Here is a 22,603-nt window from a genome sequence, read left to right on the forward strand (position 1 = left end):
CCTTACTACTACTACTTAACATTTCTAGAGCGCTACTAGGGTTACGCAGCGCTGTACAAAATAAACCAAGAAGGACGGTCCCTTACTACTACTACTTAACATTTCTAGAGCGTTACTAGGGTTACGCAGCGCTGTACAAAATAAACAAAGAAGGACGGTCCCTTACTACTACTTAACATTTCTAGAGCGCTACTAGGGTTACGCAGCGCTGTACAAAATAAACCAAGAAGGACGGTCCCTTACTACTACTACTTAACATTTCTAGAGCGCTACTAGGGTTACGCAGCGCTGTACAAAATAAACAAAGAAGGACGGTCCCTTACTACTACTGCTTAACATTTCTAGAGCGTTACTAGGGTTACGCAGCGCTGTACAAAATAAACAAAGAAGGACGGTCCCTTACTACTACTACTTAACATTTCTAGAGCGTTACTAGGGTTACGCAGCGCTGTAGAAAATAAACCAAGAAGGACGGTCCCTTACTACTACTACTTAACATTTCTAGAGCGCTACTAGGGTTACGCAGCGCTTTACAAAATAAACAAAGAAGGACGGTCCCTTACTACTACTGCTTAACATTTCTAGAGCGTTACTAGGGTTACGCAGCGCTGTACAAAATAAACAAAGAAGGACGGTCCCTTACTACTACTACTTAACATTTCTAGAGCGTTACTAGGGTTACGCAGCGCTGTAGAAAATAAACCAAGAAGGACGGTCCCTTACTACTACTACTTAACATTTCTAGAGCGCTACTAGGGTTACGCAGCGCTTTACAAAATAAACAAAGAAGGACGGTCCCTTACTACTACTGCTTAACATTTCTAGAGCGTTACTAGGGTTACGCAGCGCTGTACAAAATAAACAAAGAAGGACGGTCCCTTACTACTACTACTTAACATTTCTAGAGCGTTACTAGGGTTACGCAGCGCTGTAGAAAATAAACCAAGAAGGACGGTCCCTTACTACTACTACTTAACATTTCTAGAGCGCTACTAGGGTTACGCAGCGCTGTACAAAATAAACCAAGAAGGACGGTCCCTTACTACTACTACTTAACATTTCTAGAGCGTTACTAGGGTTACGCAGCGCTGTACAAAATAAACAAAGAAGGACGGTCCCTTACTACTACTTAACATTTCTAGAGCGCTACTAGGGTTACGCAGCGCTGTACAAAATAAACCAAGAAGGACGGTCCCTTACTACTACTACTTAACATTTCTAGAGCGCTACTAGGGTTACGCAGCGCTGTACAAAATAAACAAAGAAGGACGGTCCCTTACTACTACTACTTAACATTTCTAGAGCGTTACTAGGGTTACGCAGCGCTGTACAAAATAAACAAAGAAGGACGGTCCCTTACTACTACTTAACATTTCTAGAGCGCTACTAGGGTTACGCAGCGCTGTACAAAATAAACCAAGAAGGACGGTCCCTTACTACTACTACTTAACATTTCTAGAGCGCTACTAGGGTTACGCAGCGCTGTACAAAATAAACAAAGAAGGACGGTCCCTTACTACTACTGCTTAACATTTCTAGAGCGTTACTAGGGTTACGCAGCGCTGTACAAAATAAACAAAGAAGGACGGTCCCTTACTACTACTACTTAACATTTCTAGAGCGCTACTAGGGTTACGCAGCGCTGTACAAAATAAACAAAGAAGGACGGTCCCTTACTACTACTACTTAACATTTCTAGAGCGCTACTAGGGTTACGCAGCGCTGTACAAAATAAACAAAGAAGGACGGTCCCTTACTACTACTACTTAACATTTCTAGAGCGCTACTAGGGTTATGCAGCGCTGTACAAAATAAACAAAGAAGGACGGTCCCTTACTACTACTTAACATTTCTAGAGCGCTACTAGGGTTACGCAGCGCTGTACAAAATAAACCAAGAAGGACGGTCCCTTACTACTACTACTTAACATTTCTAGAGCGCTACTAGGGTTACGCAGCGCTGTACAAAATAAACAAAGAAGGACGGTCCCTTACTACTACTACTTAACATTTCTAGAGTGCTACTAGGGTTACGCAGCGCTGTACAAAATAAACCAAGGACGGTCCCTTACTACTACTACTTAACATTTCTAGAGCGTTACTAGGGTTACGCAGCGCTGTACAAAATAAACAAAGAAGGACGGTCCCTTACTACTACTTAACATTTCTAGAGCGCTACTAGGGTTACGCAGCGCTGTACAAAATAAACAAAGAAGGACGGTCCCTTACTACTACTGCTTAACATTTCTAGAGCGCTACTAGGGTTACGCAGCGCTGTACAAAATAAACAAAGAAGGACGGTCCCTACTTTCCTGGAACAAAAGTTCGAGCCAGAGCAGTTTGTACTATGTATATCTATCCATTTGCCTGAATTTATTTATTTATTGTATTTCTATCCCATATTTCCCCACCTCTTTGCAGGCTCAATGTGGCTTACAATGTATCGTTCTTGGTGGTAATAAATTAGAACGTAATCACTTATTGTTACATAGAGATGTGGAATAACATATTAGAAGTTTAAAGCAAGCAGATATTATAAAAATAGGGCGTGTGAGATGTATACATTTCTATTTGTTGTTCTGTGTGGTATACCTTTTTAAAAAGATGGGTCTTCAGTGAAGTTCGAAAGTTTGTTAGTTCGTAGATCCTTCTCAGGTTATGCGGCAGTGCGTTCCATAGCTTGGCACTCAAGTAGGTGAAGATTGCTGCATGCCTAATGCATTGCTCCGCTCATGAATTACATGATTGACACTCATTTTTGAAATTAGCACATGTTTTGCATCCGCACTCTCTGCGGTCATGCTTGTGAAATGAGAAGTAGTTGTCACAAGCAGGAAGTGAATGCACAGCTCTTACTCGCAGACTTTAAAAGCCTGTATTGTGGAGATTAACACTGGTTGTGGAATAAAACTGGATTAAATGTAGCCTGGGAGCAGCATCTGTGCCGAGTGAGAGGTAATCCTACGGGAGATGCTAGGAAAACGTCATTCATTGGTTTCATGGTCTCAAAGGGCGAACACACACACGTACACATATATTCTCTGTTTCAGAAAGAGCTGTAATTAATTCTGCAGTCCATTTTTTTTCATTTCCTGAGGGCTTTGGCCATTTAGCTGCCTTTTCCTGCATATGTGCTGATGGGTCGGCTGCTGCCTTTCAGCTTCTGGGAGGCTGGAAACGTTTGTGAGTCTGATTCATTTGCACTGGTTGTCTGTGGTGGTTCTTTGAGGCTTTATTTTCTGGAATGTGTTTGAAATGGTGGGGAGGGGCTGTGTGTGTGGGGGGGTATCTGCTGGAAACCTAAATCAGAAACAGGGTTGGGACTTTTTCCAATTCATGGGATTTCTGTGCAGTTACAGTGGTTCATGTTGTCTCTTGTTCTCTTTCACTAACCCTTTTTTATGTATTTTCATACGAGGTATCTTTATTTGGGAATATATTATTACTTCTATGGGGAATTGTATGGAATCTAAACACATGCACAGGAACACGTTTGTGCTATAGGATTAAAGCAGGGGCATAACCAGACTTCAATGGTAGGGGGGTCCATAGCCGAGGTGAGGAGGCACATTTTAGCCCCCCCCCCCCCGGTGCCGCAACACCTCCGCCATTGCCGACACCTCCAACAACTTTGACCCCCCCCGCCGATGACCCTCTCAACCCCCCTCCCGCCACCTGCTACCTTTGCTGGTGGGGGACCCCAACCCCCGCCAGCCGAAGTCTTCTTCCTTCGTTTGGTTTCTTCTGACTGAGTCTGACGTCCTGCACGTACAACGTGCAGGACGTCAGACTCACAGAAACAGAACGAAGCCTTGCGCCGGAAGAAGAGGACCTCGGCTGGTACGTGCAGGACGTCAGACTCACAGAAACAGAACGAAGCCTTGCGCCGGAAGAAGAGGACCTCGGCTGGTACGTGCAGGACGTCAGACTCACAGAAACAGAACGAAGCCTTGCGCCAGAAGAAGAGGACCTCGGCTGGTACGTGCAGGACGTCAGACTCACAGAAACAGAACGAAGCCTTGCGCCGGAAGAAGAGGACCTCGGCTGGTACGTGCAGGACGTCAGACTCACAGAAACAGAACGAAGCCTTGCGCCGGAAGAAGAGGACCTCGCTGGCTGATCTGCAAGGCTTCGTTCTGTTTCTGTGAGTCTGACGTCCTGCACAGAGAGAACGAAGCCTTGCGCAGGAAGAAGAGGACCTCGCTGGCTGATCTGCAAGGCTTCGTTCTGTTTCTGTGAGTCTGACGTCCTGCACAGAGACAGAACGAAGCCTTGCGCCAGAAGAAGAGGACCTCGCTGGCTGATCTGCAAGGCTTCGTTCTGTTTCTGTGAGTCTGACGTCCTGCACAGAGACAGAACGAAGCCTTGCGCCGGAAGAAGAGGTCCTCGCTGGCTGATCTGCAAGGCTTCGTTCTGATTCTGTGAGTTGTACGTGCAGGACGTCAGACTCAGTCAGAAGAAACCAAAAGAAGGAAGAAGACTTCGGCTGGCGGGGGTTGGGGTCCCCTGCCAGCAAAGGTAGCAGGCGGCAGATTGGCGGCGGGAGGGGGGGGGTTGAGAGGGTCCACCGGCAGGGGGGTCCAGGCCCAAATCTACGGGGGCCCAGGCCCCCGTGGCCCCATAGCAGCTACGCCCAGGATTAAAGTATGTATTATGAACTCTGCACGTATTCTGTGCCTTATCTGAAGAAGGCTCTTTTCAGTCTGTCCATGTTACCTTCGTAACTTGCTCTCACTAGTACTGCCAATCTGGGTCAGATCAGAAGTTTCACCCAGAATCTCCATCAGTGGTGAGCAGTAGGTGGTTATGAGGCCACGTGTAGCTTTTCCATCCTCTTGTTAAACCTTTCTAGTTCCCGGCAGCCATGATTTGGCAAAACGCTGAATGTGGGCCTCTACCCTCACTGGTATACAGCAGAGTCTCTGACTGATGTTCCTTCTGTGAACTTGCTTCATCCTTTGGCACTTTTATGTTACGCTGTCTAACTGGGCCTTAAATATATCTCATTAATTAAAAATGTCTCTGTGTGTATTTCTATCTATATAATGTCGTATGATGGATATGTTGTGGGTTTTTCTATATGGGTACCTTTCAGTTGGACAGTTCTGAGGAAGTGATCTTAAAATGGTTCAGTTGGTAGTTATCCTGCTTATTTTTGAAAGAGAAGGCCGGCCATCTTCCGACACAAATCGGGAGATGGCCGGCCATCTCTCAGGCCCGGCCAAATCGGCATAATGGAAAGCCGATTTTGGCCGCCCTCAACTGCTTTCCGTCGTGGGGCCGGCCAAAGTTCAAGGGGGCGTGTCAGCAGTGTACTGAAGGCGGAACGGGGGCGTGGTTAAGAGATGGCCGCCTTCGCTCGATAATGGAAAAAAGAAGGCCGGCCCTGACGAGCATTTGGCCGAATTTACTAGGCCCCTTTTGTTTCACGACCAAGCATCGAAAAGGTGCCCCAACTGATCAGATGACCAACGGAGGGAATCGGGGATTACCTCCCCTACTCCCCCAGTGGTCACCAACCCCCTCCCACCAAAATAAAAAATTTAAAACACATTTTTTGACAGCCTCTATGCCAGCCTGAAATGTCATACCCAGCTCCATGACAGCAGTATGCAGGTCCCTGGAGCAGTTTTAGTGGCTGCAGTGCACTTCAGGCAAGCAGACCCAGGCCCATCCCCCCCCCCCACCTGTTACACTTGTGGTGGTAAATAGGAGCCCTCCAAAACCCACCCGAAACCCACTGTACCCACATGTAGGTGCCCCTGTTCATCCCTAAGGGCTATGGTAGTGGTGTACAGTTGTGGGGAGTGGGTTTTTGGGGGGGGGCTCAGCACACAAGGTAAGGGAGCTATGCAGCTGGGAGCAATTTGTGATGTCCCCTGCAGTGTCCCCTAGGGTGCCCGGTTGGTGTCCTGGCATGTCAGGGGGACCAGTGCAGTACAAATGCTGGCTCCTCCCACGACCAAATGCTTTGGATTTGTCTGTATTTGAGATGGCCGGCCTCGGTTTCCATTATGGCCAAAAATCGATGCTGGCCGTCTCTAAGGCCGGCAATCTCTACCATCTCGACCTAAATGTTGAGATTTGGGCGTCCCCTACTGTATTATCGAAACAGAATATGGCTGGCCATCTTGTTTCGATAATACGGCTTGCTCCGTCTCTTTACGGAGCCGGCCTTATAGATGGCCGCCCCTGTTCGATTATGGCCCTCTATGTCATCTAATATCATAAAGACCTTTCTTTTGTTAGGGTTCTTCTTTCAATTCTTAGAAGTAAATTGGGGGATGCTACTAGTACATAAGTACATAAGTAATGCCATACTGGGAAAAGACCAAGGGTCCATCGAGCCCAGCATCCTGTCCACGACAGCGGCCAATCCAGGCCAAGGGCACCTGGCAAGCTTCCCAAACGTACAAACATTCTATACATGTTATTCCTGGAATTTTGGAGTTTTCCAAGTCCGTTTAGTAGCGGTTTATGGACTTGTCCTTTAGGAAACCGTCCAACCCCTTTTTAAACTCTGCTAAGCTAACCGCCTTCACCACTTTCTCCGGCAACGAATTCCAGAGTTTAATTACACGTTGGGTGAAGAAAACTTTTCTCCGATTTGTTTTAAATTTACTACACTGTAGTTTCATCGCATGCCCCCTAGTCCTAGTATTTTTGGAAAGCGTGAACAGACACTTCACATCCACCTGTTCCACTCCACTCATTATTTTATATACCTCTATCATGTCTCCCCAGTAGGGCTGGGTCAGTCTTTGGGGAGGTTGGCAAGGTTGTTAATGTATCTTTTTGTCTTTTTCTTTCTTTCTCTACCCCCCCCCCCCCTCCCCAGGAGTTCCAGACACTAATGGCAGGATCCTCAAGTGATTCAGACTCCTTCCTTCCAAGCCGAGCAAGCAAATGGGAACCTCTGAGAGCAAGCCACAGGCGAGGAAGAGCCAGCAGGGCAGAGGACGTCACTGAGAAGATCCACACCTTAGCAAGCACTTTACAGGTGCCTTAGCTGGGAGACTCATTTATTAATATCCTAGAGTTTAAAAGGACAGAAGGAATCCTGTCCTGGAAAATGCTGTCTCAGACCAGGAAGAAGAGTTGCCCTGCCTTTTGTTTTATAGTTATTGATGTGGTCTGGTCATGTGTATTACAGGGGAGTAGCTACGTGGGGCCAGGGGGCGCCTGGTCCCCATAGATTTGGCCCTGGACCCCCCTGCCAAAACCCTCTCGACCCCCCCCTCCCGCCGCCAACCGTCCCCTGCCGTCGCCGTGGGCTACCTTTGCTGGCGGGGGACCCCAATCCCCGCCAGCCGAGGTCCTCTTCTTCCCGCGAAGGCTTCGTCAGAAACACAGGACGTCAGAAACAGACGAAGCCTTCGCGGGAAGAAGAGGACCTCGGCTGGCGGGGATTGGGGTCCCCAACCAGCAAAGGCAGGCGACGGCGGGGGAGGGTTGGCGGCAGGAGGGGGGTCGTCAAAGTTGGTGGTGGTGGGGGGGGGGGTCTAAAATGTGCCCCCTCACCTCGGCCTCTGGACCCTCCTCCCGCTTAAGTCTGGCTACGCCCCTGGTGTATTATACAGACGCAGTAAGGTTATGAATTAGCATGAAAGATCCTTGTTACCACCCTAACCCCCCTGTTTACAAAGCCACGCTAGCAGCATTGTTCTAATGCCGACACAGCCCATTGACTTTGAATGGGCTGCGTCGGCATTGCTGCGCGGCTTTGTAAACAGGGTGGTAAGTTTATTCAATTTGATTATCTTCTTATTGCTATTGACTATTTTGGAGTTTATATACCTATGTATATATTTGTTGATTATTGTCTTACATGTGATACTATTTATTGTAATGTGAATTTTGCTTTTATAATTTATTTTTAATTTAATTTTTCATTTCAGGGGCTATTTTATATTATGTAAGGGTATATCTATATATTTCCTCACTCACCAATTGAAGCTTTGTCATTTATACTATACTAGCCGTTCAGCCCGTAAAAACGGGCTAGTATAGGAGGGGGGGGCGGGGGTTGAAAGGCCCCCCACCCCGCCGCCGAGTTCGCCGCTGCCGCTCCCCCTCCTAGTTCGTCCCCCCTCCCCCGGAGCCGTCGCCACCCACCTTCCACCCGGTCGGGCCCTCGCTCCGCTATTGAAACAGCGAGGGCACGCAGCACACAGCTCTGCTGCTGAGCTGCCATGGCCTTCCTTCTTCTCTGCCTGTGTCCCGCCCTCGTGTGACGTAACGTCGTCGAGGGCGGAACACAGGCAGAGAAGAAGAAGGAAGGCCGACGGCAGCTCAGCAGTAGAGCTGTGTGCTGCGTGCCCTCGCTGTTTCAATAGCGGAGCGAGGGCCTGACCGGGTGGAAGGTGGGTGGCGGCGGCGACTCCGGATGGGGGGACGTTAGCGACGGCAGTGCCCCTTGCAAATGCGCAGTAGAGACCCTCTCTGTTCCGCCCTCGTCATCACGTATTGACGCGGGGGCGGGGCAGAGAGGGTCTCTACTGCGCATTTGCGAGTGAGTACGACACTCGCCATTTACATATATTGATAACATATCAGTTACCTTGTTTTTTTGGTAAGCGCTTAACAATGTATATTGCTTTCAACTCCGTGGAGTGATGCTATACGTATGTTATGTGGTATTTAGAATAGGTTCTCGTTTAATTATTTTATTATTATTTTCTTGTGAGGTATTTGCTTTTTCAAAGATAAGCTCCTTATTTGCTACATTTTCAAACAGTGTATAGTGATGTAGCATAAATGCGTAATTCATGATGTGACGTGTGTGACTTTCCCCACATATAACGGTGGTGTTCAAAGCTGACCGTTTACTTTTTAGAATGTTGGCAAAAAAGTAAAAAGTAAATTTCATCCCCCACTTACCAAAAAAACCCCACTAACATCAATTTTGAAATCTAAAATACAAACCCAAGAGAGCTATAATGAGGCAGAGTCCACAGAAATGAACAATCAAATTTGATGCCAACTGCACATCAAGGAAGGCAGTAACACGTTAAGGCAGCTTCATAATTCAAAAATATATTGCAACTTCCGAACCCTATTACCAAAGTCTGCTTCTGCCTCATACTCAAATACCATAATGTAAGCATAAAAATCAGCTTGTAATTGTATCACTATCTATCAACATTTCCTCTCATCAAAATAAGTAAAAAAAAAAAAGCTGTAAGTTGTTGTTAGCGGACAAATCACGCACGTCACACCATGATATGTAAACATGCTACGTTATTATAAACTTTTAAAAACGTTTCAAAAAAAAAAAAAAAAGGCCCATAAACTCTATTAAGTAATGAAAATCAATCAGCTTAAGATCTTAAGACTACATCACCTCATGGATACAATATGCTTACTTAAAAGGGTGTAAAAGTGTCGTCATAGAACCTACATGGAGCTCAGAATCCGCTTCAAAGAGCTTCTTCAGCCCAATACACTGTGACAACTTTTCATTCAAAGCTAGGCTTTAAAATAAACAAACACCAAAATATTGTGCTAAGATTGGCTTATCAGCACATCTTGGGATTTGGCGCAGCATCTGAATATGCCGGGGTCTTTGGGCTCTCCAGTTGGTCAGCTGGTCTGCAGTTGAGCTTTGTAGGTGGCTGGAGTCTGCCAAGTCATATCTGGAAGTCTTCAGATGCATGTCTGTGATGCCCCATGAATTTACTTCTTCCCTCCCTGCGAATTTACTGACTCTCCCCCATTACCTGTGAATCTCTCCTTTTCCAACACCAGAACGTTAAAGAAAAAAAAGAAAGAAAGGAGAAAGAAAGAGGTTTGCTGAAGAGCATGGGACAGAGTATCAGTCCTGAACCTTTCTCATCTGTGGTAAAGACTTGTGGAGACTGTGAGCTTTGGAGTGGGGGCAGCCGGCAGTGATAAGTCCAATTGAAGTTTGACTCGGAACCGCTTGGAGAGCTGCAAGTAATACTTGGTGCAGGGGAGGGATTCCTGACTCACTGCTTGGGACACATTGAGCTGCGCCTGTGACAGTCGGGGTGAATGGTGACCCCTGCGGAGGCAGTTAAGCGGAGATTGTAAGCTCTTTGAGCAGGGACTGTCCTTTTATGTTAAATTGTACAGCGCTGCGTAACCCTAGTAGCGCTTTAGAAATGTTTAGTAGTAGTAGTAGTATTCTGCTGTGGGACACGCCAGCCGGTGTTGGGGAGTTGCAGTACACGCAAACCGAGAATCCCGCGGGACATAGAAGAAACGGTCAGTGGCAGCACATCTTGGGATTTGGCGCAGCGTCTGAATATGCCAGGTTTTTTGGGCTCTCCAGCAGGGCTGGTGTGCAGTTTAATGCAGGAGAGCACAGGAACAGCGCTATTTTGTCGGGGCTGACTGGCAGTGAGGAGCAGCCTCTGACTGATCACGCGTGGAGTCCAGCCTCCATTTTACAGCCTCAGGGCCCTGCATCAGGGTCTTTGTTTTCTCTGGAGTTTATGTTGCTCTCACACCAGGCTTATTTATTGAAGCAGGGGACAGTCAGATTTGATGTAAGGTTCTTCAATTTCTTACCCTGCTGCCCCTCCAACTCCTAAGAGATTTTGTTTAGACCTCCAGGAGTGGGCAGATGAGTCTCTGCTTCTCCCTCCTCATCTGATGTGGCCTTGGTCTATTCAGAGGAGCCATTGTTGAAGGAGCTGTTAAGAGGATGAAGAGCTCCTTCCTGAGGAGGAGATGAGTCGAAAGTACTAAAGGTTGTTTCATAAAGAGGAGCTCACTAATCTTATTTCTGAGGCACTGGCGATGCTTTCATAGTAACATAGTAAATGACGGCAGAAAAAGACCTGCATGGTCCATCCAGTCTGCCCAACAAGACAAACTCATATGTGCTACTTTTTGTGTATACCCTACTTTGATTTGTACCTGTCCTCTTCAGGGCACAGACTGTATAAGTCTGTCCAGCACTATCCCCGCCTCCCAACCACCAGCCCCGCCTCCCACCATGTCTTCTGCTTCGGCGTCAGGAGCTCCGTCTTTGTCAATCATGAGGGGGCTTAGTGGTCCTTCTAAGGCCTTCCCAATGCCTCCAAACACTCAGGACCTGATTACAACAGAATGGGTCTCACCAGACGCGTGATCGAGAGTCTGAAGAGCCTTGACTCATCTCTACTTATTAGTTCTGGAGGTGAAAGATAAATTGCAGCTTCCCAAGGTGAGCTCCCATGTTAAGACCTCCTGGCCGGTGGAAGGGGGCATTGCCCTAAAAGACCTACAGGATAAGAAGCTAGAAGGCTTGCTGAAACAAGCCTTTGAAGTGGCCTTTTTGGGCCTTGAAGCAACAGTCTGCAGCTCGTTCGTGGCAAGAGCATTCCTGAAGTGGCATCAACAGTCTGTAACACAAGAGAAGTTTTAAGTTTATTTGAGGCTTACTACCCCACAAGTACCTCTAGGCGGCTGGAAGCGGTGTTGGCTTACTTGGTGAATGTTATTTATGATACGTTATGGCTGTCATAGATCAATATCAACTCTGGTTGCAGCATTGGGTAGTGGATGCAGCATCAGACTCATGTCTAGAACTGCCCTTTTGTGGCTCGTGACTATTTGGAGAAGATCTTTGTAACTGTGAAAGAACTGGGGGAAACTAAACTACAGTGGTTGCCGGAGGATAAGCCGAAAACCTCTGTTTTGAACTATTGCATGTGTCTCAGTCCAAGTTTCTGGTTAATCATAGTACAGAAACTCTAATGGCCACACTCTTCTGAGTAAAGATCAAAAAGCGCTCATTATGTAATTAGATCTTTCTAGTGCATTTGACCTGGTAGATCACGAGGTGTTACTTGAGTAGATGTTTTTGGTAAGGTAAGGTGCTGTCATGGATCCGGGGTTTTCTGATACATAGATCCTACAGATTGAAGATACAAAGGTTGGTTTCAAAAAGTTGGGTTTTGTCATCAGGAGTTCCTCGGGGATCTCCTTTGTTGCCCGTTTTGTTTAATGTGCTCATGTCTTCTTTGGGTAAATGTCTGGAAAAGGCATGTTATCAGGTTTGTATTTATGCAGACGATATAACGATAAGTCTTTCCTATTATGACAGGTCTTAACGAAGCACATAATACTATCTCTTACTAGCCGTTGAGCCCGTAAAAACGGGCTAGTATAGGACGGGGGGAGGGGGGGTTGAAAGGCCCCTTCTCCTCACCGCTGCCCCTCCGAGGTCAGCGCTATGCCCCCCTCCCCGGAGTCGCCGCCACCCCTCCACCCGGGCTGGGCCCTCGCTTCGCTATTGAAACAGCACGGGAACGCAGCACACAGCTCAGCTGAGCTGCCGTCGGCCTTCCTTCCCTGCCTGTGTTGGGCGGGACACAGGCAGGGAAGGAAGGCCGACGGCAGCTCAGCTGAGCTGTGTGCTGCGTTGACGCTGTTTCTATAGCGGAGCGAGAGGCCGGCCCGGGTAGAGGGTGGGTGGCGGCGGCGGCGACTCCGGGTGGGGGGAGTGGTGGCGGCGACCTTGGGGGGGGGGGAAACGGTAGCGATGGCGGTTTCGTCCCTCCCCTTGCGCAGTACAGACCCTCTCTGTCCCGGCCCCGTCATCACGTATTGATGCGGGGGCAGGACAGAGAGGGTCTTTACTGCGCATTTGCGAGTGAGTTCGGTCACTCGCCGTTTATATGTTTGACTAGCCTTTGAGCCCGTAAAAACGGGCTATTATAGGAAGGGGGGTTGAAAGGCCCGCCCCCGCCGCCGAGTTCGCCGCTGCCCCTCCCCCTCCGAATTCGCCCTCCCCACCGATCCGTCACCACCCAGCTTCCACCCGGCCGGGCCCTCGCTCCGCTATTGAAACAGCGAGGGTCCGGGAACGCAGCACTGAGCTCTGCTGAGCTGCCGACGTCGGCCTTCGTTCTTCTTCTCTGCCTGTCCCGCCCTCGTGTGATGTAAAGTCGTCGAGGGCGGGACAGAGGCAGAGAAGAAGGAAGGGCGATGTCGGCAGCTCAGCAGAGCTCAGTGCTACGTTCCCGGACCCTCGCTGTTTCAATAGTGGAGCAAGGGCCTGACCGGGTAGAAGGTGGGTGGCGGGGCGGCGGCGACTCGGGTGGGGGGAGCGTTAGACGGCGGTGTCCCTCCCTCAGAAATGCGCAGTACAGACCCTCTATATTCCACCCCCCCCCCGTCATCACGTATTGACGCGGGGGTGGGGCAGAGAAGGTCTCTACTGCGCATCTGCAAATGAGTACGGTAACTCGCCGTTTATATGTTTGATAGATTTGCAACCATGACTGATTGGATGATAGCACACTATCTTAAATAAGGTGAAAACTAAATTTCTGTTGCCGGGGTCAAGAAGAATATAAATTTGGATTTAAAATTCAGTATTGATGGTGATTTTTACTCTGTAGAACGCTCAGTTAAGATTCTGGGTGTCTGGTTAGATGAGAATTTAAGTAGCAGGTTAATTCCTTAGTACTTAGCTCTTTCCTTATGATGAGAAAGTTGAGGAGTATAAGACAATATCTGCCAGAGGATTTGTTTGGATTGGTGGTACAGTCACTTATTCTTAGTAGACTGGACTATTCTAATATTGTCAAAACGTGGCTGGGCGTTAGATTTTTCTCTCTAAAAAAAATACGATCATGTTACTCTTTTGCTGGACACAGACCATACAAGTCTGTCCAGCACTGTCCTCATGTTCCAGCCACTGAAGTTGCTGTCTAAGCCCTTTCCATCCCATCCTAAACCAGATTGCCATATATGAGACACAGACCGTGCAAGTCTGCCCTGTATCAGCCCTAGTTCATCACAGCTAGAGTCGCCATCTAAGCGTCACTTGACACATCCACACACATGCAGCCATTTAAAGTTAGGTTTTTTAATAACTTCCATTTTCTAATTAGAGATCCTCTGTGTTCATCCGTATCTGTGTTGTTAAAGCAAGGAGAGGAGGAGACAACACTCAAAGAACTTGGTACTCAGTGAGTGAGAGGCTGGCGCAAGTGCAGCGTACACTTCCATGGGAACCCCGCAGGAACTGTTTCTGTCCCCACGGGAACCCCGCAGGAATGGCTTCCATCCCCATGGGAACCTCGCAGGAACAGCTTCCGTCCCCACGGGAACCCCGCAGAACTGCTTCCGTCCCTGCGGGAACCTGGAGGGTTCCACGGGATTCCCGTTCCCAGCAAGTCTGTACTGTGCTGTGCAATCCTTTGGCTTAGATGGACATTTCATCTGACCCAGTGTGGCAGTTTTTAGGATGTTTGAAAATGTTTGTAAGGTTATTTTTATTTTAATCTATCAGCCTGTCTGTCACAGGAGCTGTCCAGACCATGGTGCTGAAGAGCAATGAAGCCCAGCTTTCGTAAACTTATTGGTCGCGCCCACCTTTCTTGCTGTGTGCCATAAGATCTGTGTTAGTAGCTCACATTTATTGTGGCCAGAAGTGAGTTCTTTTTCTGTACAGCAGACACGTATAAATTAAGACAGAACTGTTTCTTGTGGATGCGTGATTCTAACACTATGTCTATTCTTTCACGTTCTTGTTTTTTTTGAAGGACACCAATCGAAACCTGAGACATGTTGATCAGATGTTGGGACAGTACAGAGATTATACACACGAACAAACAGAAGCCATTGCAACAGTAAGCACCTTACTACAGAACGATCGACAGTCAGAGTTCATGTCCTCTCTGTCCAAGGAAAAACCATGGACAGGAATCTTGTAGAGACCGCCCCTAAAATGTTCATTTAGGAGGAAGGGAGCTGAGATTTTTGTTTTTAATACTATAGGTAAGGAAACTACCATGCATGTGGTAATTTAGTGCCTGCTTCGAAGTTCAGTGTCAGTTCTTGTGTAGTAGACCAACACCAGATCACCACTGCTAACACCAATAGCTAATCTAAATTCCCAACTCAGCAGTGCTTGTATGTGAACGAGGGAAAAGTCTCAACTGCTATGGCAACATTCAAAAATTCTTATTTGTTTAATTGCACGTAGAAAAAGTCATCACAGACTGAAAAACCCTCAATAATTTTTTTCAATTAATGTTTTTTTCAGTTTTTGCTTTCAATTGAATAGTTCATATTCTTTTAAAAATAAACATTCAATGTCTTCAAAAAAACGCAAGTCAATCGATTACACTTATCTTGCCATGCTGTCCTCCAAATAATGCGCTGATTCCTACAGTCCCGTTTCGATAGTCTTCGTCAGGGAACCAAGCAGCACAGAGGTCTCAACAACATTGATGCTTCATCTTTATCACAAACGTTGTAAAATTTATCACAACATTTGTGATAAAGATGAAGCACCAATGTTGTTGAGACCTCTGTGCTGCTTGGTTCCCTGATGAAGACAATCGAAACGGGACCGTAGGAATCAGCGCATTATTTGGAGGACAACATGGCAAGATAAGTGTAATCAATTGACTTGCGTTTTTTTTGAAGACATTGAATATTTATTTTTAAAGGGATATGAACTATTCAATTGAAAAAAACATTAATTGAAAAAATTGAAAATATTATTGAGGGTTTTTCAGTCTGTGATGACTTTTTCTACGTGCAATTAAACAAATAAGAATTTTTGAATGTTGCCGTAGCAGTTGAGACTTTTCCCTCATTCACATACAAGCACTGCTGACTTGTGTAGTAGACAACACGTAACCTTAGTTTTTCTCCTTGTACCTCATGTATGATGTCCTCCAATCAACAGTTCAAACAATCCCTTCAAACCCACACTTTCCAATTAACCTTTGATACATACTAGTCCCTCTCCACTTTGTAGTTAGGTTTTGGGGCAGTGCAGTTACCGATGTCTTGAACTGATGAACACAATTTTCTTTAACCTGTGTTTTTCCTTTGTTATGGATTGTAATACCTGCTCCTTCTCTCTTACCCAGTTTCCACTATCCACTGGTTGTTTTAACTATTATGTAAACCACCTAGATAGCTCCTCTAAAAGGCGGTATATCAAATAAATTTGAACTTGGGACTCATTACACAGTCCCTGCGACACATCCGGCAAGTCAGATTTTCAGGGTATCCACTGTCATGAGACGGATTTGCATGCACTGCCTCCCTTGTATGGATGATATCATATCTGAGGATCTTAAGATGGCCAAACGGGTAGAAAAGGTGATGGCCAGTAGAAAAAGGAGGTGATGGTGCCCCTGTATAAGACTCTGGTGAGACCTCATTTAGAATCTTGTGTACAATTCTGAAGACCGCATGGGGGTTGGTCCAGGATGGGGGTTGGTCCAGAGGGCGGCTATTAAAATGGTCAGTGCTCTTCATCCTAAAGCATATGGGGTCAGACTTAAACTTTGACAGAAGAGCGGGACAGAGGAAATATAATACAGACATTTAAATATCTATGTGGTATAACTGCACAGGAGGTGAGTCTCTTTCAATTGAAAGGAAGCTCTGGAACCAGGGACATAGGATGAGGGTGAAAGGGGATAGACTCAGGAGGAAGGAAATATTTCTTCATGGAAAGAGTGATGAATTTGTGGAGTGGCCTCCTGGTGGAGGTAGTGGAGTTGAGGATTGTATCTGAATTAAAAAAAAAAAGCGTGTGACAAGTGCATGAAATCTCTAAGGGAGTGAAAGGGAGAGTAGGTGGTATGATGGGCCATATGGTCTTTATCTGCCTTCATTTGTCTGAGTTTCTGTGGAAAACTACCTCATCCATATTTATTGTTATCTGGAAATCTCTTACTAGCAGGATTTGTTCTGAGGCCTGGCTTGAGAACCACTGTTCCAGAGTATTAGGGAACAAACTTCATCCCAGTTTGAAAATCTCATATTCTAAAATTGTTTCCACATTGTATATCGATACTGCTTTTTATATTTTTATATATATACCTGTGGTTTTTATTATATATCTTTGTTTTTTATATAAATATCTGTGATCTTTTTGTAGACTCCTGATGCAGGCCTAGTGGCCGAAACACAGAGTTTGTGTCGAGTCTTTTATCCAATAAACGTTGGTTTCTTGAAGAACCCATCTCTCCAGTCTTTGTTTTCCGTGGTCAAACATCCCACTTTTTCTCTTACCTTGCAGTTAGGCGTTACCATATGGAATACTGCCTAGTGCACATAGATGCCTAATTGTCAATTAATGGCGACTTTGATGCACGTAAGTGACATCTACCTCTAGGCACCAGCTTATAGAATTGCCCCAGTAGACCTCCTGTGTTTCAGATAAACTTATTTTCTTTGATCAGATCTGTCCAAATAAACTTGATTCCACGTGTCTTGAAACCTTCCCACATGAAAACCTTAGTATCTTTTAAGTAGTAAACATCTGTTCAGATTAATTAAAGCAGAGTTAGTTAAAGATGCAACAGATCCGAGGAGAAGGTGGGATGTATTGTGTTAATCACTGTTTCTTGATTTAGCTCAGTGACACTTTTACTTCCTTCTCGTCTGCAAGAGTATTTGTCTCATCAGGTTCTCATCACTTAGCATCTTACAAATAAGACATGTATCTGTGGTCCTTTGCTGTCAGGACTTGTTTTACCTTGACTGCACCTGCTTTTGCTGCCCACCCGGAAGCTGCTGCCCTAGGCAGATGCCTAGTTTTGTGTGATTGTTAGGCTGGCCCTGAAGATCTGGACGGTAGGGTATGTAGAAATGACCTTGCTGCTCTTCTGAGACTTTTGTCCCTGCTAATCTTTAGCCATCCACTAGGTGTCTCTGTAAGACCATTGCTGTTCAGGGCTGATAATACATTGCAGCTGCTATATGGTGGACAGTGTCGAGCTTAGTGCATGCAGGGATTATGTGGTACGGGGCTGAGGGTTGAAAGGAAGCACTGGAAACGTTTTTGAGTAGGGCTGAATGTTTGACACAAAAAGCACAGAAAACATGGGGCTTCATATTCGGCTATGCTGATATTCAGCGTTAACCAGTTAACTTTTAACGGTTAAAGATAGGACCGCTCAACTTATGTGGTGGAGAGAGGAGAGTCGCTGGACATGGGTGGCTGGAGGGGGGGAAGGGGGAGAGGAGGGTCGCTGAACATGGGTGGCTCGAGGGGGGGCAGGGGAGAGAGGAGAGTCGCTGGACATGGGTGGCTGGAGGGGGGGCAGGGGAGAGAAGAGAGTCGCTGGACATGGGCGGCTGGAGGGGGGGCAGGGGAGAGAGGAGGGTCACTGTACAGCGCTGCGTACGTTTAGTATAGCACTTTAGAAATGATTAGTAGTAGGTGTTGCGGTTATGATCAGCTGACGTCGGGAGACCTGTCGGTCACTCTTCATTTGTATAGTAGGATACCTTTCAAGTACTTAAATGTCTCTCACTCTCCTTTTCTCCAGCACATACATATTCAGGTTCTCCAGTCTCTTCTCATATGTCTTAAGGCACAAATGTACCATTTTTGTTGCCTTCCTCTGAACTGCCTCAAGTCTTTTCATATCCTTGAAGCAATACAGCCTTCAAAACTGGGTACAGTACTCTAAGTGGGGGTCTCGCCAACGATTTGTACATGAGCATCAACACCTCCTTTCTTCTCTTGGTTATACCTCTTTCTATGCAACCTAGCATTCTTCGGGCAACAGCTATTGCCTTATCACATTGTTCAGTCACCTTGAGATCCTCAGACACTATCACCCCAAGGTCTCTTTCCTGATTTGTGTGTGTCAGTCTCTCACCCCCTAGCACTTACTGCTCTTCTTGATTTCTGCATCCCAAGTTCATCACTTTGCACTTCTTCGCATTACATTTTAACTGCCAAACATTCGACCATTCTTTTAATTTTTGTAGATCTCTTCTCATGTTATCCACTCTCTCCAGGGAGTCTACTTTGTTACAAATCTCAGTGTCATCCACAAAAAGGCAATTTTTCCATCTAACCCTTCAGCAATATCGCTGAATAGAATCAGTCCAGTACCGATCCCTGAGGCACTTCACTACTTAAATTTCTATCCTGTGAGTAGAGTCTATTTACCACCACCCTCTGCCACCTGTCAGTCAACCAGTTCCTAATCCAGTTCACCACTTATGTCCTAACAGAGAGGGATCAAATAACTTCTTTCCTTCCCAGCCTTTGTTATTCGCTATTTCCTTTGCAAACTCCAGTTTAATTTCTTGATGTAAGGAAGGTGAGCACTTTCACAGGTTTTAATCTTTGAAGTCCCTAGTTTTGGAGCCTATCTGTCTGGCTTTCATTGTTCTCAGAGAGCCCTGGTCCCAGATGCCCAGAGAGGACAAAGGTGTGTTTAAGTAGGGGTACTTGAGAAACAAAGGGCTAGCAGGCAGCTGGACAACATTTGGTCCATCTGCCATCCTCAGGGTTTCCTGAGGGAGGGGAGGGGGGGTTATCAGAAGCTGGTTTCATATTAATCCTGACAATATCCAATTAGGGATGGAGAGCAGCGCATGACTTATCTTTTGTGCATCAGAAGGATGTCCAGATGTTGACTGATGGTTTTTTGTTTTTTTCATGAAGCTGAAAGAGACTTTGGAACAGTCCATTGACCAACTGAGGAGCCAACGTTTGTCCCGTGATTCTGAAATGAGAAGTGGGTCCTTATCGAGTTTATATGCAAGTGACCTGGAAGGTGGACCAGTCACAGGTGATTGAGGTCCTTGGGTTCTCCTGCCACAGTGTTTACTGAGGGAATCACGCCACATGTGTCTATTGTGATTTATCTCATCTGCAGAGCATGGGACCAAATTACACAAGCGAGGACGTATACTTCTAACTTACAGCAAAACAAGATGAGCTTCAAACATTTCATGTTTTTCCTTGGCAAATGCATTGGGTCTGATTTTTTTTCAAAACGATTTAACCAGGCAGGAGAGGCTTCTTCCTGGTTAAATGCAGCTGAGCACCTCAGAAGGAGATATCCTGCAGCACTTAACTGAGCACAGCCGCTGAATATCTCCCCTGACTGCCACAGCACTGTACAGGCAGATCTAGGCTGGTCAGGGGGCAGAGTTGGGATAGACCCAGAGGTTAGGCAGGCAGAGGCAGTATTCAGTGCTGGTGTCTGCATAACTAACTGGGAAAGTAAAGTAGCTTAAATAGCAGTCATGATTTTGCCCAGTTAGTTATGTGGCTGTAGATTATTTGCCAGTGCCTGCAATACTTCTGGGTATCACCGCCGATCTGTATATTAAATGCTGGTCTTTGGACGTGGCCCAACATTGTATATCCAGGTCTAACTTATATGGCGGTGGTCAGCATTTAAAAAAGGACCCACTGCCACTGTCTGAACATTGACCTGATTGGTTTTAAATAGAACATCATACACTGTATAATATAGATAATGATCGTTCTAACTCTGTTCTTACATTTATGTGGCAGTATTATTAGGAATAAATACAGGTAAAAGTGGGATGTTTGACCACGGATATACAAATCCTGGAAACAAATGTCTTAAAAGCTTCTTTATTGGTGAAAAGACTCGACACAACTGTTGTGTTTCGGCCACAGGCCTGCATCAGGAGTCTGCCTGAGAGGCGTGACGTATTCAAAACTTAATTGCCTGAAATGCAGTGGGGTTATGTGATTGGCTATATGCAGAGATGGTCTTGAAAAAGACCTTTCTGGGTGAACTGGCTCGTAGCGGGTCACTAAGAGCGTAGCGTGAAACATATTTCTGTGGTCAAACATCCCACTTTTACCTGTATTTGTGCTTCCCCATGGGGCGTTCGAGTTCTTCCGCTTGAGCGTGGATTTTTCTGGCCAGTATTATTAGGCCCATACTTAGTCCTACTCTCTTGCGTTCTCTCTCCTCTTTACTCAGTATTTCTCTATCCTGTCATGAATTCAGTAACTCACTTCATACTACTATTTTTCAGCTTATAAACTGCTTTGATTGTCCTCACCAAAAGGCGGTAAAGAACCAAATAAACATAAATATTTTAGAAAAGGACCCTACAAGCTAAAACCATGTATTACTGGGTACTACAGAGGTAGTTTAAAAAGAATAAGGGTCAGGGGGAAGCAGATGAACTGATTGACTCTAGATGACGTGAATTGGGGAAGATGCTTCCTCAAGGCAGGTATCTTAGACCAGTGTACTCCAGCCTTATTCTGGATGCACATCAGCCGGTCAGGTTTTCAGGATATTTACAATGAATATGTATGAACTAAATTTGCATATACTGGGGTCTCCAGTGTAAGCACAACTATGTCATGTATTTTCATTATGGATAACCAGAAAATCTGATTGGTTAGATGTGCTGTGGTTTGGGTTGGGAAACCCTATCATAGCCTGCTGCAGACTGGGAGCCCTTTCACACACTTTTGAATGGAGCAGTACTGGTAGCAGTTTAGGGGAGGGGGAGTGGCTGCTGCAAAATAAGTGGTGTGACAGGGTGGGATCTCCTTCCATTTCTTTCTGTCTCATTCTTTGCCCTCTGTTCTGCCTTCCCTCCCCTCTGCTCATCAGCTAAACAGATCTATTTTGCTTAATGACTGTAGATACTCCGTCCTGCCTTTTCTCTGCGTCTCAGGCTTTAGCTCCACCTACCTGTGAAAACTCTAGTAGTTGCATCTCCTGTTTCCATTACGTAGCTTCCCACTATTCCAGAACCTGTGGGATAGTTGTGTCCATCAACCAGCAGGTGAAGATAGAGAACTGAAAACTGAGCTGAGACAAATATCTCTTGGCATCCAGTCCAGTTCCTCCCATGGTAGGCTGCATGTTGAAAAGGATCACATTGCACTGGTGTTGAATAATTCTCATAGCCCTGGATTGGCCACAGAGGCAGTGGTATGCAGACCTGATTCCATTGCTGGACAGAGGTCCTCTTCGTCTTCCACATGTACACAGCCTAGTGAAGCAAGGTCTGGTTCTTATGGAGTATCCGTGCCCCTTTGGTCTTAGGGCTTGGCCATTGAAGGGGCTCGGTTGAGACGAAGAGGTTATTCTGATTTGGTCATTACTACCTTGCTTCAGGCTTGGAAACGCTCTACATCCATGGAGTATGTGAGGATGACAAGGACGTTTGAGGGTTGGTGTTCTGGACTATCTCCCTTCTCTGCAAAGATTGCTTGCGGGGAAGCAGGTTCCTCAGACCTTGTGGAGCATTCTACAAGGCGTAGAGTGACATCCTGGGTGGAGACTACCATACTGTCTCTGGTAGATATTTGCACGGCAGTGACATGGATGACCCTGTATATATTTGCCAAGCACTACAGGGTCGACATTGTGACATGCTCAAAGCTACTCTAGTGATTTGCTTTTGAACATTCCACAGGTTCTGGAATAGTGTGAAACTCCGTAATGGAAGGAGAAAATAGGTCTTACCTGATGATTTTCTTTTCACTAGTCCTTCTCATTATTCCAGGGGCCTGTCTGAGGTACCTGACATCACTGCGGAAACCCAGGCCAAAGTATCGGCCTGCTTATCCGACATTGCTGCCTGGATGTCCAACCGCCACCTGAAACTGAACATGGCCAAGACCGAACTTCTTGTCTTCCCACCCAAACCCACTTCTCCTCTACCTCCACTCTCTATCTCAGTTGATAACACCCTCATCGTCCCCGTCTCATCTGCCCACAACCTCGGTGTCATCTTCGACTCCTCCCTCTCCTTCTCTGCGCACATCCAGCAGATAGCCAAGACCTGTTGCTTCTTCCTCTATAACATTAGCAAAATCCGCCCTTTCCTCTCTGAGCACACCACCCGAACTCTCATCCACT

The 22,603-nt window shown here is 46.3% G+C and overlaps 1 protein-coding gene across 1 annotated transcript in view; it reads left to right on the forward strand.

Moving 5' to 3' along the window:
* CEP128 (centrosomal protein 128) overlaps positions 1-22,603 on the forward strand; it is a 524,271-nt gene that overhangs the window by 11,775 nt on the left and 489,893 nt on the right. Inside the window, exons 2-4 of the mRNA XM_030215382.1 lie at positions 6,838-6,999; positions 14,504-14,590; positions 19,396-19,522. Of these exons, the coding sequence (XP_030071242.1) occupies positions 6,853-6,999; positions 14,504-14,590; positions 19,396-19,522 (361 nt within the window). The 5' untranslated portion in view covers positions 6,838-6,852. The remainder of the gene's footprint in view (positions 1-6,837; positions 7,000-14,503; positions 14,591-19,395; positions 19,523-22,603) is intronic.

Source organism: Microcaecilia unicolor, chromosome 9 (genome assembly GCF_901765095.1).
Source record: "Microcaecilia unicolor chromosome 9, aMicUni1.1, whole genome shotgun sequence".
In the NCBI taxonomy this organism is placed as follows: domain Eukaryota; kingdom Metazoa; phylum Chordata; class Amphibia; order Gymnophiona; family Siphonopidae; genus Microcaecilia; species Microcaecilia unicolor.